The 18,964-nt window shown below is 45.3% G+C and overlaps 1 protein-coding gene across 5 annotated transcripts in view; it reads right to left on the bottom strand.

Moving 5' to 3' along the window:
• Positions 1 to 18,964, bottom strand: part of ralgapb (Ral GTPase activating protein non-catalytic subunit beta) — a 123,721-nt gene that overhangs the window by 31,313 nt on the left and 73,444 nt on the right. For 4 of the 5 annotated variants that reach the window (XM_086005929.1, XM_086005930.1, XM_086005931.1 and 1 more), the window contains 7 exons: positions 16,538 to 16,671; positions 12,897 to 13,079; positions 12,272 to 12,423; positions 11,478 to 11,665; positions 8,636 to 8,739; positions 6,342 to 6,494; positions 2,345 to 2,554 (listed from right to left, as the gene is read on the bottom strand). In XM_086005929.1, the coding sequence (XP_085862055.1) occupies positions 2,345 to 2,554; positions 6,342 to 6,494; positions 8,636 to 8,739; positions 11,478 to 11,665; positions 12,272 to 12,423; positions 12,897 to 13,079; positions 16,538 to 16,671 (1,124 nt within the window). The remainder of the gene's footprint in view (positions 1 to 2,344; positions 2,555 to 6,341; positions 6,495 to 8,635; positions 8,740 to 11,477; positions 11,666 to 12,271; positions 12,424 to 12,896; positions 13,080 to 16,537; positions 16,672 to 18,964) is intronic. The other variant, XM_086005933.1, reaches the window with a different exon arrangement.

Genomic DNA, 18,964 nt, shown 5'->3' with positions numbered 1-18,964 from the left:
GACTGAATACAACTCCATAAACAAACATCTAACCATCCAATTTTGTAGAATACACAAGAGTTTCTGAAATTAAAAATGTTATTTATATTTTTAAGAAACTGCTTATCACAACTAAATAAAGGGACTGCAGACAGGAAGATAATCTAATGCAAGAACACCAAATGTAAAGGACATGCATCACCTAAATAGAAGTGCACCACTAAACACCACACCCATGAAAATCCATGGGCAGTGAACACGTCATTTAAATACCCATGGCGGACACCATCGGCTCCAGTGTGCATGTTGGGTGTCCACCAGATCGGAAGGTCCAGTCCCCCCTGCCACCCAGTGGCGGAGGTGAGGGAGTGGGAAGGATGCCACACTCCTCTGGAACGATTTTAGGAGCTCCTTTATAAGGTTTGTTTTGTTTTCTTTGGAACAGAGGAGGTGGAGGGAAGATTCAATTGAGGTGTATAACATTATGAGGGGCCTAGATAGAGTCGATAGGAAGGACTTATTTTCCTTAGCAGAGAGATCAATAATTGGGGGGCAGAGATTTAAAGTAATTGGTCGAAGGATTAGAGGGGAGTTGAGGAGAACTTTTTTCACCCAGAGGGTGGTGGGGGTCTGGAACTCACTGTCTGAAAGGGTGGGAGAGGCAGAAATCCTCATCACATTTAAAAAGTACTTGGATATGCACTTGAAGTGCCGTAACCTACAGGCTACAGACCAAGGGCTGGAAAATGGGATTAGGCTGGATACAGGAGACTTTGGTTTATCCGGAGGTTATATGTCCGGAATACTCGATCTAACGGCAAAAATCAGGAGCCGTTTTTTTAGTTCTCGTTGCTTTTTTTCCCCCCAGTCAGGCACTGCAAGGTCTGTAGCTATAGCAACAGCTTCAGCTAGAGACACTTGCAGCTGCAGCCGACTGTTTTGAAGCTGTTGCTAAGCAACAGGGTTTGTTGATTCACACGGAGCTTTTCAGTTCTGTATGTTTAAACATTATGCTGGTATGTCCGGCACTTTTGATGGTACGGCACCAGCTCGGTCCTGTCAGTGCTGGATATCAGAAAGTTTCCTGTAGCTCTTTTCCGACCGGCACAGACACGATGGGCCGAATGGCCTCCTTCTGTGCCGTAAATTTCTATGGTTCTGTAAAAAACTTTATCCAGTTTAAAGACCCTCAGTTACCACAATAGGGTTAGAGAGCTGCTGCTTTACTCTGCAAAAGTGTGAACATCAAGGAGATTTGATTGAGGTCTTTAAAATAATGAAAGGGTTCGATTCGCTCCATGTGGATCGGATATTTGAGCTAGAAAGGTTAGGGAGGACCAAGGGGCACGAATGTAAGTTACGCAAATACAGAACAAGGTTAGATGCCAGGATGTTTCACCAAGTGTCGACGGCCTAAGGAACAAGTTGCCGGCACAGTTTCTTTTCGACCTGATTTTTGTTTTTTTACGCTCAATAAAAGGACACCCGAAACCACCTCGTCTCGTTGTGGGTCTCCCCCTACCACTTGCAGCCACATGAGTTTGAGCCTTGAGTTCTAAATTACCTGCCTCACTCGCCCAGTGTTTTCTCTGGTAGTGCAGTGGCTTCAAGCCGAGCATTCTGGTTGCCAGATTGTTGTTGTGGCCGTCTCACACTTTCCACTGCATATCCTTGTTAATATAGTGTTTGGGCCTTGGATCTCAGCCCATCCAGACCCTGAGCACCCTCGCCCCTCCAGGCCCTGACCGCCCCTCACCTTCCCTCGCCTTTCCAAACCTGGACCGCCCCAGAATATTGTTCATTTGCCTCCCCCAGAATATTGCGAGTCTGGTTGATGGAGGGTCATGGTGTGCATAAATTGCGCCATTCCAATACGCGACAGGCTTGATGAACCAGCTGGTTTTATCCTGTTCTGCATTTTTGTATGTAACTGGGTCCGGACTGTTTTCAGCCCTCCTGCTGCCCTTCCCTGTCAGAGGGATGTGGAAATTCGCCCCCTTATTTCAATCACAGATAATTCGAAACTTTGAGAAAAATCTTTTCCACGCAGAATATAAAACCGCAGAATAGCTTCAACTTGTATGTAGTGCTTGGTAGTTATCAAGAAATAGGTGGTAAATATTTTGTTGAATAAATTATGCATAAAAATCTACAGTAGCTTAATTAGATTTTTTTTGTGTTATTGAGAAATTTAGGAGGTCACAGTCCATAGTCAAAGCCTCGTAATAGAAAATGGAATCTGACTTACTCACTCACTAAAGCAGAGAATCTCCCAATGTGCAGTTGGAAGTGGTGGAGAGATGATGTATATCAGTAACGAGAATTAATAATGCCCTTCCAAGGTCTCAGAAAAAACCCAGTTTACCTTCAGTGCTTCCAGAGAAAGGAAGCCAAAGTGCGAAAGGAGAAGCCGAGCAGTCTGGAACTCCTGAGCTGGCGGAGGGGGGATGCATTCGGTGACTGGATCGGGGAAGAGGGTCTTGGACAGTCTCTCTTCACTGATCTTTTCCAGCGCGTTTTCATAGAGAATTTGTTTGGCCATCAAGTTCTTCAGCTTCTCGTGTTGAACTTCCAGCTGCAAGAGTTTCATTAGAGCTCACATTTTTAAACAGTTAGTATCAGGAGACCTTCCTGCATTACAAGTGTGACCACACTGCAAAAGTACTTCATTGGCTGTAAAGCGTTTGTGATGTCCTGAGGTTGTGAAAGGCGCTATAGAAATGCAAGTCTCTCTTTTTCATCCAACATTCTTCACATTACAGTGGAACCTCGATTAGCTGCTCTATGACGGTGAGTATTGGTTCCCAATAAGGAAAAGAGTCAGTTATTTTCACATTTTAATACAGGTAGACTACCTTTTATCCGAACTTCCGAAAACCGAAACCCTCTAAAAACCGAAGGTTTTTTCGTTCAGCGTTAAGTCGTGCGCACGACATGACCAGAGTGGCGCACGACCCCGACCCCCGCCGACGACCCCCCCGACCCCGACTCCCGCCGACCCCCGCCGACCCCCCCCCCCCCCCGCGCCGACCCACCCCCGACAAATTTCCCAGTCTTATAAAATACCTTCCGAAATCCGAAATTTTCCGAAAACCGAAACACAGCTGGTCCCGAGGTTTTCGGATAAAGGATAGTCTACCTGTAGTAAGACATTTTTGAAACATAACATGGGTGCCGAACTCAAAGCTAAATATGAAAGCTGTACAGACAGTAGGTTCTAGCATGGACATCCAGGTAACGAGTACTTACCCCATTGCATCACAAAGAGTCTATGCAAACTTAATTTAAAATGCTCAACTGTACTTCAGCTGGTTTATACAAAACCAAGTCTGGATTCCTGCCAGTTGCCTGTATTCTGCAGCGAGTGTCTCACCTCCTGACTCCTCAGAGCCTTTCCACCATCTACAAGGCACAAGTCAGGAGTGTGATGGAATACTCTCCACTTGCCTGGATGAGTGCAGCTCCAACAACACTCAAGGAGCTCGACACCATCCAAGACAAAGCAGCCCGCTTGATTGGCACCCCATCCACCACCTTCAACATTCCCTCCCTCCACCACCGGCGTACCGTGGCTGCAGTGTGCACCATCTACACGATGCACTGCAGCAACTCGCCAAGGCTTCTTCGGTAGCACCACCCAAATCCACGGCCTCTTCCACCTAGAGGGACAAGGGCAGCAGGCGCATGGGAACACCACCACCTCCAAGTTCCCCTCCGAGTCACACACCATCCTGACTTAGAAGTATATCACCAATCCTTCATCGTCGCCGGGTCAAAATCCTGGAACTCCCTCCCTAACAGCACTGTGGGAGCACCTTCACCACACAGACTGCAGCAGTTCAAGAAGGCAGCTCACCACCACCTTCTCAGGGGCAACTAGGGATGGGCAATAAATGCTGTCCTTGCCAGTGACGCCCACATCCCATAAAAATGAAAAAAAAACAGCGGAGGCATTAGTGTGCAAACCACCAGAAACCAAACAATTTCATAAATTTAACGGCGTGTGCAAACTGGACCACTTCCATTTAGTCTCAGATGACTGGCATAACTGCGCATCGAGGCAACAGACCAGGCCTGTGCCAGGTTCAATCAATATGCAAGGGATTAATAAGAACAGGTCAACAGTGCCTCGGCTTAATGTCTTAGGCGAGGGATAACAATGCAGCATTTCTTCACTACTAGGTTGTCACCTCAATGTAGTAGAGGGAGCGCTGCCTTGTTCCAAGTGCTGTATTTTGGATGAGACGACAAACCAAGGCCCCAAAACAGATCAGCTGCTCATTAATCTCACTGATGTCTGTGGGATCTTGCTGTGCACAAATTGTCTGCCGTGTTTGCCTACAAAACAACAGTGACAACACTTCAAAAACAATTCACCGGGACATCCTGAGGATATGAAAAGGGCTATATAAATGCTTTCTTCTATTACTGCACTGAAGTGTTATCCTGAATCGATTACATGCTCAAATCCTAAAATGGGGTTTGAACTCATAGCATTCTCGTCTCAGTCGAAATGCTAACAACTGAGACAATCCGATAGAGTTGGGCATGTGATAGTCCAGATCATAAATGGAGCAACATACTTTAACCAAGGCATGTGGTGCACAAATGGAGATATAGTTTACTCACACTGCTGAATGAGTGTGAAATAGCTCTATAATTGAGTGGGTTTAATTGTAGTAAAGAACACACGTAAACTCTGCCTCCAGTTACATCAAACTACTTACTGAGAATGAGCCTACATTCCCTGGGGAAGAGAGTGGAGCCAAGCTAGTGTGTTGGCCTGTTTCAGTGTGCATTATGATGCACAGTTTACACTGGATATGGTAGCTTAGTGATTATTTTATGGGACTAGCAACTCACCAGGGAAAGTTGTGAAACTGAATTCAATAAATCTGATGATCTATGGACTGACACCAGAAATAATAACAATCCAGCAACTTTCACTGTAGTTAAAAATAAAAACACCCTGGACTGGTTCACGAATTACCTTCGGAGAAGGAAATCCGTTATCCATATCTGGTCTGGTCCACGTGACGTTAGTCACGGTTACCCCAATATTCTCTGAAATAGCCTAGCAAGCACTCAGTTATACAAACATCAGGGATACTAGGGATGAGCAATAAATGTGACTTTGCCAGCACCCCCCACATCATAACAACAAATAAAAGGAATCACAACAGAAAATGCTGGAAAAACTCAGCAGGCCGGGCAACATCCGTGGAGAGAAAATAGAGTTAACGTTTCAGGTCAAACCCTTTTTCAAAAGGTTAGACCCGAAACGTTGACTATTTTCTCTCCACGGATGTTGCCTGGCCTGCTGAGTTTTTCCAGCATTTTCTGTTGTTATTTCGGATTTCCAGCATCTGCAGTATTTTGCTATTATCCTCAGGTGCAGTTCTACCTGTTTCTGGCACATGGGGGCAGCACTGTTCCACCAGGCAAAATATCAACCCTCCTGGAGAGTTACAAGAATGGAGCAACAGCGCTACACTAGAGTCAGAATCTGCTGAGATAGCGGGACAGTGCTCCTCCAGATCTGCTCACGAGTCGAGTAAAGTTGGGGAAAAACCAATACACATATTTAATTTTTAAAAACTCTTCAAAGCAACAAGCAATCCTCAAATTTCCTGAACAAGATGGACAGCTAAGGTATGACAGGAATTAAATATTTTAAAAAGAAAAAAAAACACGGTTTGCCTAATGGGATAGGTACTAGTATGCAAATACAGGCTGGCTAGTGTTTAGGGCAATATACTTCAGAACTTTCAGCAAACAAGTTCCCTCTTTTCTTTTAAGCTGAATATTCCTCTAAATTTAAGGTTTCAAGCAGCAAACCCACGTGACTGCTGTTTCGAAGTAGTGCAGCTGTTTTGTGTGCAGACCACAGCACCTGGCGCTCCTACACTTCGGAGTACAAACAGTGGGACACTGCCGGGTTAACTGACGAGAACGCACACATACTAATCTGCTGTCGGGTTGGAGCCCTATGTGGCAGTGAAGAATGTTGCTCCCATGTAACATTCACTCTGAGGCTCCATATTAGGTGTTGAAGACCTGGCCACTACAGAGGCCGGGACCCGACTCCAGGTGTAAAAGGGAGAGAGCCGCACATGGAATTTGCTGAATTACTGGTATTAGAACGGGCACTGTACGTTAAAAAAAGACTTGCATTTCTACAGCGCCTTTCACGACCACTGGACGTCTCAAAGCGCTTTACAGCCAATGAAGTACTTTTTGAAGTGTAGTCAGTGTTGTAATGTGGGAAAGACCATTTAACAGGCAAGTGTCGGAGCTTGGAACTACTTAACCAGCGGTTTTAGCACTTAATATGTCCGACCATTATCCATATCCACTCTTACCTGGTCAGTAACAATCTCGTGCAGATCAGGAATGCTAAGATCAGCTTTTACAAATGGAATTTTGTCTACTTCCTCGGGGAATGGCCGATGTTTGACATTATACTTGATTCCCACGTCATCTTTTGGAGGAGGGTGAGGCTCGGGAACAAATGCCTGTGGATGACATTGCATTTACATTACAATCACTGCTTGTGTACGTTTTCCTCCTCCCGTCTGCTCCCGACTCCTGCTGGGGTGTGGCTCCACTTATGAGTGCCAGACGGCTATTTGACCATGGGGGGTTTTCACAGTCAAACCCATGACACAAGGGATCCCTGGCTGATTATTCCTTCTGTTACCCCGGTTTGGGGGGGGGGGGGGGGAGATGAGGCCAATCCTGGCACCCTTACGGTCTGAGCAAAGTTGCTAACCCAGCAAAGTCTCGGAACTGAACGTAGTCTGCACAGCTCAGTTACACATTGCCTACATTGCCGGGAAAGCAGGAACTGGTGTTTTAAATACGCACAGCTCGCTTCGAGAATAACTAATGAATCTCTTTGCACAGAGGGTCGTTGTAGCTTCGACTGATTGGCCAGAGAGGCATGTTTTAAGGGAATATTAGATAAATATTTGAAGCAGAGAAAGACACAGGGCTATGGGGAGCAAGTAGGATTAGCTTTGGATTGCTCTAGCAAATTGCCCGCACAGACACGTCGAGCACAATGGCCTCCTTGAGAGTTGTAAACGTCTATGGTTTAATGGATGGCATTCACTAAAGTTACAAACCAGTCTGAGCATCACCTCTGTCAGCACATGAAATCACAGGCACAGGACCAGTATTGCAATACAATACAATACAAATCGCTTTATTGGCATGATAAGGTACATCTTATGTTGCCAAAGCATCAAAATACATTTATGGTTGAACACAAACGCGGTTCCATTCATACAGTGTATAAACAGGTATATCCTTGAGTTTATAAATATATTTTCGCCTTGTTTATATATACTCTTGTCTTAGTTTACTGGTTGTCTCTCTGTTCATGGCAAGCTGTAACATAGTGTGCCGCCAGTGTTACACAGCTTCTCTCCTCCCCCAGTAGGAATGGGAGTTTTTGGTTGTCAGTCAGATTTCTGAATTCAGGGCATATTTGTGAGAATTTTTGATAGAAATTCTCTCTGATGCCCTGATATTTTCCACAGGCTGTGAGGAAGTGCATCTCTGTCTCAACTACTCCCTGACTGCAGTGAGAGCATATCCTGTCTTCTCTTGGCAGCCTGGTCTGCCTGTGTCTGCCTTTTTCGATCGCTAGGCTATGTTCGCTCACCTCACCTAGAGACTGCAATTCAACCAACTAGGAATCGCATACTGTTTCTGCAATAGTTTCTTGATGGCATGCCTCTTGCGCCACTGGGAACCACTGTGTCCTAGTGCAAACTACGCTGGCTGCCAGTACTGCTCTGTGGGAGAATGCAGGAAGAGGCAAGAGTGCCAGCATGCACACTCCAATGCACAGGCGGCGGGCGTACTGTCTTCTGACTGTTGGTGATTCCACAATAAATAGAGTTTTACAGAATTGCAATACTTGTTGACTTAGAAACATAGAAGATAGGAGCAGGAGTAGGCCATTCGGCCCTTCGAGCCTGCTCCGCCATTCAATGAGATCATGGCTGATCATCCAAATTCAGTACCCTGTCCCTGCCTTCTCCCCATATCCCTTGATCCCTTTAGCCTTAAGAAATATATCCAACTCTTTCTTGAATATACTTAATGAACTGGCCTCCACCGCCCTCTGTGGCAGAGAATTCCACAGGTTCACCACTCTCTGGGTGAAGAAATTCCTCCTCATTTCAGTCCTAAATGGCTTACTCCTTATCCTTAGACTATGACCCCTGGTTCTGGGCTCCCCGGCCATCAGAAACATCCTTCCTGCATCTAGTCTGTCCAGGCCTGACAGAATTTTATAGGTTTCGATGAGATCCCCTCTCAATCTTCTAAACTCCAGTGAGTATAAGCCCAATCGACACAATCTCTCCTCATACGTCATTCCTGCCATCCCAGGTATCAGTCTGGTGAATCTTCGCTGCACTCCCTCCATGGCAAGAACGTCCTTCCTCAGGTAAGGTGACCAAAACTGCACACAATACTCAAGGTGCGGTCTCACCAAGGCCCTGTACAACTGTATTTCATCATTTTGGCATTCTGCTTCTATGTATGAAGTCAATTTAATATTTCAGTAAAATGATAAACCTATTGGGTGAACTGGTTACTAGAATAAGACGTTGATGCATCAGGTAATATAGTACTGGTGCACCTTTTGGCTTGCTCGAGACCCCCTTGGCTGGTGATAGAGTTGCATGGTCCACGCGTGCCTCCCAGACATTCCCCGGATCAGGACAGTCACTGAGGGGCAAGGATCTGTTGGAAAAGAAAGCAAAACATGTCCCAGAACAATATTAAAGAGCAGCAAAAATTTACAATGAGTAACGGCCTCTTTTTAAGTGACCTGGTTCCCTTTGTCCTGCTGGATTTCCCCATCTCACACAGCAGACAGGGGGCGCTGACACCGTGCTCCCAGATTCCCAACAATTCCATTCCAAAACATTGTCGCTGTGGGGGCAGTACCATCGGCGAGATTAGGAACTCAACATGTGGGGGAAGGGTTATACCCGGAAAGGTACCTCGTCTTCTCTCCCCAGTGATGCTGACGGACCTGCGGTGTATTTCCAGCATTTGTAGCTATTTTTTCCTCTTTGTGTGGGGGAAATTACAGGCACAAACCCATATCCGATCACTCTTGCAGGGCTGCGGACAGAGTGCGCCAACTCCATAGCACTACAACTCCTCGTGCCCTGACATTTTAAAAGTTATTTGCTTTTTGGGGTGGTCAGAGGCTATAAAGCAAGGAGGGGAGCAGCCGACTGCATTGGGAAACTTTGTCGCATTCAAGCTGTTTTTGGATATCACAGCATTGTTTTAGAAAGCCCGAGAATTGATTAGACCTTGCAAATTGACCTGAAGGTGGGTGCTGACGAGCATAAACAGCTAAAGGAAGTGTTGGGGGTACAGCCAAGGGTTAAAAACTCCCGTCACTATTCCCAATTCGCTCAAAGCAACAGTGAGACTCTGTAACCTGAACATTTGAAAATGAACACGCTGGCCTAGAAATTCAGTTAAGGCCCGCCAGCAGGCTAACGCCCAAAAGTTAGCGCTGCGCGCGGAGCCAGTTGCACCCGCCGGAAATTCAGTTTCAGCGCCCCAACTCAAAGGCGGCCGCTATTCCAGGGTGTGCCCGCCTCCGCTTGGGGCGCTGAAAGTGAATTTCAGCGCTCCAGCTGTCGCTGCGCCACCCGATGCGGTGCGGCAGGCTGGGGTACTGCAGGCCTCCTCCTTCTCTTAAGGAGGAGTTGCCTGCAGCCGTGAGATCGCCGCTGGATTCTGCCGGCAAATGAGCCCGGCACCACGGAGAAGTGCCGGGCTCACGGGAATCAGCCACTAATGCCGCGGGGGGGGGGGGGGGGGGGGTGGTGTAGGAGGTGCGGGCAGGCGGCCGCCGAAAAAGCGGCCGACCGCACCTCCACCTTTATGCGCCCCACTAACGCTGCATGAAGGCCGTGTTTCACGAACGTTGTTTGCGGCCGCTGCAGAAGAGGCGGCCGCAACTAAATATGGGGTTTGGGCCGGAAGCGGGGCGGTACCGGGGCACTGCGCACACCGATGACGTCATCGGTGTCGGCGCAGCGCTACCGGCTACCGCCGCCATTACCGCAGCGCTGAATAACAGCGCACCCTCTTACACTGGCGCATAAACCCTCTTTGGGCGGTAACTGGGCGCAAAGCCCACTGAATTTCTAGGCCGCTGTGTTTGGTAACAGGTTTGCAAGGCAAGGCAAAGGCACAAATCAGACAGCAGAATTTAGAGCTTCACTGTTGGCTTCAGGACCAAGCTGCAGAAAACCACCAGACAATTGGACTCCCCTCAGATACCACAGGTCTGTATACCGCCCAACTAGTCAGCTACAGTTTGCAACATATGCAGAAGAGAAGATTTCTGGAAGAAATGCTCCAGAAGGTGGTAAATTCAACACATATAAAGGATCTTGTAACAGCCTTCAAAAGATCTTGTAACAGCAAGTTGATAAGCATAGAGGGAGCAGGAGGAACCACAGAATTGTACAGCACAGGAGGCCATTCAGCCCATCGCACCAGTACCAGCTCTCAAAGAGTGATCCACTTAGTCCCATTTCCCTACCCTGTCAAATATTTATCTCCTATGATGAGTATCTTGCCTAGTGAATACTTCTAGAAAATAATCACTTGGAATGTTAGCTGCTTTTATTCTACCCTGGTTGCATTCTTAACAGATCTCATTTCTTTGCTAACCTCTAACCTCTTGCTGTTATGCTGGAAGAATTCCTTACTGTTGCATTTAGCTGCTGCAACAGTGCTTATTTCTTGTTTCTTCTTTACTACTCCGAGAGCCGACTTTACATTTTTTGGAGGTTCCTGCATTCTTCCCAGAGGCTTTTCTTTTCTTTTCTTACTTATTTCACTTTGCATTGTCTTGTTAATACTTTTAGGGTCACATCTGTTTCGTTTGCACATTCTAGTCCTCGTTATTTGTTTCATGTTGTGTAGGTATTCTCTTCGCCTTCACCTGAGATTTTCTTGAGTACTACACCCCAGACAAGTGGTTTAAATTGCCCGCTCATTCCCTTGAAACTGTCCGTTTTAAAGTTGTATAACTAGATATTGGTTTGTTCCAAATTATGTCAAATTTAATCACGCTATGGCCACTGGTGCCCTGGGGTGTTACTACTTTCATTCCCAGTACACTATCTGGGTCATTGCAATTACCAAGTTGAATTACAAATTGGCTCTTTGCGATATCCCCAACGCACTGGGTCTGAAAGTGGTCATGCATTACATTAACTCGTTCAGATTCTGGACCGCTTGGGTATTCCTAGTTTCTATTAGCTTGGTTAAAATAAGCTGAGCTGAAAGATCTGCAAGCTGCCAGCAAAGCTGGAATACAAAGAGCAGCAAGGCTCGGAATGCTTTTTGAGCAATTGAACTTTACGCTTCTCGGGCAACTTTGACAATAACCAACCACAAAAAAAATAAAGTACTGGATCAGAAACAGATTGTGAACTCACTCTGATCATTGCCCAGGGGCTGTTCCAGCATTGCTAAGATGATGCTGTTGTCCAAGACAAAGTATCGGAAATGGTTCTTGCTGGTTGAGGTCAGCCTGGAGTACTTGATTAGTGTCTCTTCGTTGAGAAGACTGCATGGTGAAGCGGGGCCACTGGGCGAGGGGAATGCTCCAAGCAACTGCATTATACTAGGAAGAAAAAAAAACCAAGTATAATATCCATTATATCTGTATATGTTTGAACAAATACAACCCTTTAAAAAGCAGCATACAAGTTTATATAAATCTACATTAATAAAATAAATTTAGCCTTAAGCAGCCAGCAGATTCAGCAAAACTCAGGTCTCCTTGGTCTGACTGATTTTGTCTATATTTAGCCCTTCTACCCAAGACATCGAAACCAACAATAATTAGAAAGAACTTGCATTTATATAGCGCCTTTCACATCCTTAGGACATCCCAGAGAACTTCACAACCAATAAAGTACTTTTGAAGTGCAGTCACTGATGTAATATCGAGAAACTCAGCACCCAAGGTCCCACAGACCAGATCAGACTTTTAAAAAAATTCATTCAGGATGTGGGCGTCACCAGCAAAGTCAGCATTTATTGCCCATCTTGTACTTCCCCTACTGAGTGGCTTGTTAGGCCACTTCAGAGGGCTGCTAAGCATCAACCACACTGGTACAGGACTGAGACCAGGTAAGAATGGCAGGATTCCTTCTCTAAAGGACATCAGTGAACCAGTTGGGTTAATTCTAGCAGTGTTATCCTAAAAGTTAGTTCTGTGCCTTACCAGGTGAGTGTAGCCTCAGCAGCATCCTTTACCCGCATTGAAGCAGGGTTCAGCTCCTTATCACCCTTGTATCGCACCTCCTGATCACTGGTTTTAGACTTGCTTCCCGAGATACCCAGCTCCACAATCTCGAGCACCTCAATCAGGCAGTCCTGAGAAAGCAGGAAGTTAGACTGAACAAAACACAGCAAACTTCTCAAGTTAGAGATGCAGCCACTCTCCCTTCACTCGATTTTTTAAATGGATAAAATTTAAATCTTTTTCTCAGCCAGGGATTTTGATGCAAGTCACATCATTTTTGATTATTGTCTCCTTGAATTCCTAACACACAGCTTTGATCTCCCTGTTTCAACTGTATAGCAGGGATGAAGCTTCATTTGTGGTTTTCTAGCAAATCTGGGCGGTCCTTCTGGCTTCTGCACTCTTTGCATTACTGTAACTCGTAATAACTACTCCCCAATTGGGGATGACGATGGTGGGTGGGAAGAAGCAGAGCCGAGGAGATGAGAAAGGGAAGAAATGACCGATTGACACAAAGCACGAAGACGTTACACATCATTCAAACTACACAGCAAGACGGGTAAAACAAAGTTAACCTGTCATTTATGCTCAACGTCAAACGTACCTTTTCATTCAGCATATCTGGATGTTCCGTGAGCCAGACGCAGAGACACTGAAAGGCCGCCACAATCATGGAGTGTAGATCTCGGGAATGAAATGGAGCGGGTCGGCTACATTGGTGCACAATGTAACTGCACACAGAACTAACGGCACGCTTTCGGTCTGTCGAATCCACGCTCACCTTTACCTGTTTCACAGAACAAGTAATTAGCAACCATTCTAGGGATCAGTGAAAAGGAATGCAAGAAAGATTGTGAAAAGGAGGCTGCTGAAGCTAGGGGTTGTTTTACATCTTCACTATCTAAATATAGGGTTTTTAGAAATATAGGGAAAGGCAATTAGATGTAATGAGCCAGCCCTTTTGGACATACACATTAGGTCCTTTTTCCGCTTCAATGCGTTTATACTGATCACTTCACTGGCCTTCCCCTGGATTTATTCTCTAACTTGATCACCTTATTTGATTAAAAAACACATTTTGCCCAGTTCCCTAGTTACTCCTAACTTCTTCATTTTTATGCTCCCCACCTCATTTGAACCCATTGTCATAGCAACCAATTTCCCATATTCAACGCTGTCTGTTTCCTTTACAATATTGAAAATTATATCAATCACGCAACCTACTTTCAAAATACCCAAATTTTTTCTTCTTCTTTCGTACGGTAGTAGCAAAGCAAATCAAATGTCAATATCTATGTCAGATATCCAGGCCAAAGCTTCCGTTGTAATAGCGTGGATATCTTGTAGACGGCCTGTGAATTTCCTCTGAGGGCAGTGCGCAATGATGTGCTCCGGGGTCTGATTAGGAGCTCCACAGTTGCATGATGGGGATGCTTTAATCTTCCATCTATGGAGAAGGTGGCAGCATCTACCATGACCGGTTCGGAGGCGGTTGCTGGTTGTCCACTGTTTGCGAGGAAGGTTTGATCCTTCAGGTTGTACTGTGGGGTCCTCTAGAAGGAATCCATTCCGTACGTCACAGTTCTGCCAAGCATTTCGCCGTCGGTCATCAAGGCTGAGGGGAGATCGCTGAAGGGCTTCGGCGACTGCCCAAAATGGCCTTCTAGATTTGAGACGGGTTAGTGGTCGGTTGTTCAAGTCGGCCTGAATTGGCATGTCTTTGCTGGTGTGGGGTTGTATTCTCTGAAGACTGCATATTCGCAGCGTAGGTGTGGTGGTGCGATGTTTGCAAGCACGGGCAGCCAAGGTGTTGGTGTCGATAAAAGTGTACCGGTGATAATTCTCATAGTACAATTCAGCTGGACATAAACGGATTTGATGAGGACTCGACAGCCATGCCGGAGAGCAGTACTCCACGGTAGAGTACACCAGGACGAGTGCTGCCGTACGGAAGGTTCGAGTGTCTGCTCCCCATGTGGATCCGGCCAGTTTCTGGATCAAGTTGACCCTGCTCTTTAGTTTCTTCCCAAGGTTCTGGAGATGTTGTCTATATGACCGGGTGCGATCAAGCGTGACTCCTAAATTAATTCATGGGGTGTGGACGTTGCCGGCAAAGCCAGCATTTATTGCCCATCCCTAATTGCCCTCTAGAAGGTGGTGGTGAGCTGCCTTCTTGATACAACGGAGTGGCTTGCTAGGCCATTTCAGAGGGCAGTTAAGAGTCAACCACTGTGGGTCTGGAGTCACATATAGGCCAGACCGGGTAAGGACAGCAGGTTTCCTTCCCTAAAGGACATTAGTGAACCAGATGGGTTTTTACAACAATCCGATAACTTCATTACTGCTACTACCTTTTTATTCCAGATTTATTTAATTGAATTTAAATTCCCCAGCTGCCGTGGTGGGATTTGAACTCATATCTCCAAATCATTAGTCCAAGCCTCTGGATTACTGGTCCAGTAACATAACCACTATGCTACTGAATGGCAAACTGTTCACAGAAAAATGGCCCAAAACTCAGGTCAAATACATCAGTGCAATGAGGAGTGAGATGTGATCACGCCGCTCTTCAAAAACCTGCCTCCTAAAGTCTCGTCGTGCTCAAGACAGCAAACACAGACCGAACAGGTTAAGAACATAAGAAATAGGAGCAGGAGTAGGCCAATCGGCCCCTCGAGCCTGCTCCAGATTGACGAGGGATTGCGAAACTTTCTGTCGACGAACAAAAACAAGAACAGGAACAGAGTGACACCCCAAGGCCAAAACTAACCCGTAGCCTGGGTTTACTTCCAACAGTAAATGGAGGGTGTGGAATAGAGAAAACATCTTAAGTTTTAGTTTGTCAATGGCCGTACTTTGTTTAAATTTGGTCTCTCTGCAGTGCTCAGGTTTACCTCTACAGTGTGGACCAGGGGTCACTGTCTAAATGAAGGGTTCTTTGATGCACACAGGAAGTAACTTGCAGTTTTGCCTTTCGAGTTGTAAAGTAATTCATCCATCACACCCTCTGGCCAGTGCTGGATTTGAATTGTATTGCCATATACACCCTGTATCTTGTGTGCAATATGCTCACAGCTGCTGGCTTGAGCAAGAGCGTGGTGTGAAAATCTAAAAATCTCAAATAACTGACCACTAGAAGTGTCAAGCAGCAGTCAGCTATTCACCTGTAGAGATCATATCAAGATAAACCGCAAAATGTCAGCACACAAAAACTCTGCTCACAGGCCTCAAGTTCCCAGAAGCCTAAAAATATCATCTGTGCAACCCACTTCAAATTATCTGAAGGCATTATTACACAACGTGCAGTTATACTGCTAATTGTGCATCGCTGTGCGAGGCCAGCCCGCATCACTTCACAACTCCAGTGTGCTGTCAAATTTGGATTCAAGAAAGTGCTCTGGGGTCCATCAAAACCCGGGCATTTTATAAACGGGAGCAGAGCTTATTGAAGTGTTTTGAGAGTGGGGGCACTCCTGTGTATGAACGTATGTACAGATGTCCCCTGACTGAGTCCAATTTGCAGCCAGGCAAACCAAGATGCTGCAAGCTGCAGACTGATAGCCACAGCAGAACCACTGCCTCAATGTTTCTTTTGCAATTTCCTTTTTTTGGTCAGCTGGGAGCCTGACATACACAGAAACCGAACACCGTGCTCAAGAGTCCCCAGATCAAGCTACTGAGAAATCCGCACAAGTAGAATTTCTGTTTGCCCGATAAAGCATACACAGTTTCCCTGTAGGGACACATCCCACTTACTTCTCATCAGAGAGCTTAGGTAAAGGTCGGCAAAGACTTAAGGACACTGAATACTCTATTCAGGCTGTGAGAATGCCTTCACGGTTTTGTTGAAGAGCACCAGATTCGTCAGTCATTGCTGAGCACAGAGAAACCCGTCTAACCAAGAATGAGAAGGAACTTTAAACAACAGGAATAATTTTTGTGCAATTGCACCCCCACTGATCCTGCTCAGCTCCCTCATGGTCCTCTGGACCTCAAAATGCTGCATCATCATCTATCTTTGCAGCAATTCTCGACTCTCTGAAGACACAAGTAAAGGTCCTCTGCTTTTACCCAACAGCTCTCCTTCCCTTTCCAGTTATTGTAACGGCAGCTTGCTTAATGCACGCATGGCCAGCGGGTTCCAGTTTCAGTCCGTTTGTGACTTCATGTTGTAATTTCAAGAGCAATAGTTCATACAATTAGACATATAACATAAAATGCAAGAAATTTCAACGATAACAATACCTTGGCCAACCCGGAGAGTAATTCAAGAGCTGCCAATGAGATGCTCATGTCCTGTCTCCACTGGGAGTTCAGTCGCTGTGTTACCAAATGGATACTGCGAATCAGTAGTCCCGATGCTGTATCTGTATGAAGAGCTATGATATAACCCCAATACCACACATCACGGGAGGGAAAACAACTGGGCATTAGTAACTACAAGCAAAGCAATCAAAACAAGCACAAGCTCACAGCCCATGCAGCAAAGAACAGCATTCACAAAGGAAAACTGCTCCCATCCCAGTAGCAATGAGGCTGTGTTGATTAGGTAATCATTAATGTCAGCATTAGAATCAAAGGAGCCGAGTCTTCAGATCAACAATTTGGGACACAGTGCTCGACTTAACCACCCAATGTTAGAGCAAATAGCACAGGTGGGAAGATAATGCAATACTTTGCCAAAAAAATGATTTATGCTTTTCAATCCAGTGCTCAAAAGTTCAAAATGCTGAAACGGTATCTGATCTGAGATTGCCAAAATCAGATTGGGTTCCCCCCCTTTCGTCTGAACCAATCCACTGAGTGATTGAATAATGCAGCAATGAGCTGGTATCAGTGGAACAGTGCACTGCAACCAAGGGGAGCAATGTAAATTGTACAGAATTGAAGCATATAGATCCAGCATTTCAAACCGTTCAGCAGTATAATTTTTATAAGGGAATATGCACCAAGTTGCAGGATATAAGACTGGCTAACAATTTAACAATAGGGAGTTTTTTGAGGGTGGGAGTGGGAGGAATGGTAGAATCCTACTTGATCTGAATCACTAACCATACACTTCACTATGGTCATCGTCCAATAGGATGTTAGCTCCTAGAACCAAAGTGAGAGTTCTGTGCAGGAGCATAGGAACAGGAGGAGGCCATTCAGCCCCTCAAACCTGTTCCGCCATTCAATTCGATCATGGCTGATCTGTATCTTAACTGCATTTACCCACTTTTAATTCTGTCAGAAATAACTTCCAAAATGCGAGTGAACTTTTACTCTCTACAATGTGACCAGATACACTGAGATCGATGCAATAACTAGAAGGACGTCTTACAGCGGTTAACAACTATCCCCCTTTAATTTTCTCCTGAAGGCGTTCACCCATTTGCCTGCGCCTTTGGGGTACAGTTCCACAGGTGGCACCTGCACAAGTGGCCAATATTCATATCTAAGTTTTGACGATCTTCAGAAGGCTATCCGACTGTGGAGGACGTTACAGAAGTAGTAGTCATTCAAACTGTACTGAGAAGATGGTAGGGCTGTGACTGGAAGGATGAGATGAAATGGGCTAAAGGGTCACCTTTATTTTAGTCTAATTACAAGTCTTGCTTCTTTGTTGCATTGCACCAATGCCATGATTCTAAAATTTGGTCTTGTGACTGCTAAATTATTAGGCTTTTTCCACTGGACAGCTCGAGGGAAACATGTGCTTGAGATGTGATGGTAAACACTATTGGCAAAGGGGCTTAAATAAGCATGGGACAGGGGATTACCTGCAAAAAGCCTAATCAGGACACTAGTGGACATATCAGAAGGTAATCGGCTCTGCTGCCCAATAATAAATGGCCAATTAGATGCAAAAAAATAAATTGTTCTAAATAACAGGTATTAGATACAGTACAACACTATTGTATATTGTTTATATGTAGACTCGAATGAACAAGCAAAAGAACTATCAAGGCAGTGTTCAGTAACAATACAGCAAATGGTAAAAGAGGTGTCAATATGCACGTTTGAGAGATGTGACTATTAAATCTTTGAAGGTGTTTCACTACAGATTTAAAGATCAAGACCGTAGGTTCTGAAAACAATTTTAGAATTGAAGCAGTACATCAGTTTTTAAAACTTTATTTTTCGGGATATTGTGGGAATACTTCCTCCTTTGGTTCCGAATTTTTAAATTCCCCCTTTCCTTGTTGGCTGGTATCAGTCAAAAAAAAGTACATCAAAATATATAGTAATCAGTGTCAAAAATCTCAAAAGGGAGATTTGAAGAGCTTCAATAAACAAATCCATTGAATGGTTGCTGGTCCGTAATGCTACCAGCTTTCTACCTGGATCATTGCACATCCCACAGCAGGAGAATGCAGCTTTGCTCGTCTGACTGAAGCGCGAGACTGTAGGTTCTGCTGCTATACCCTGTGCCCCAACAATTGATTATAGTTATTCAATAACAATTCAAGGTTTGATCTTATTCATACCAATGGAATTGCTTTGATTTTGTAGGTGGGGGGTGGGGCAGGGGCAATGGGGCAGGTTTCTGAATCGAGCAAGAGGTCTGCACTGCGGTGGGAAATTCTTCCAAAGCAGCGGATGACACACGTGTGGCTGATTGTTAACATTCTACTTTGTTGTAAACATTTCAGGCTGCATTTATGTGAAGGGTTTGGACAGGGAAGGCAA

The sequence above is a fragment of the Somniosus microcephalus genome, chromosome 13 (assembly GCF_052327205.1).
Source record: "Somniosus microcephalus isolate GS21.2 chromosome 13, FLI_Smic_1.0, whole genome shotgun sequence".
Lineage (NCBI taxonomy): Eukaryota > Metazoa > Chordata > Chondrichthyes > Squaliformes > Somniosidae > Somniosus > Somniosus microcephalus.
Note: the sequence above shows the minus strand (reverse complement) of the source record. Positions and strands in the feature narration are given on the sequence as shown.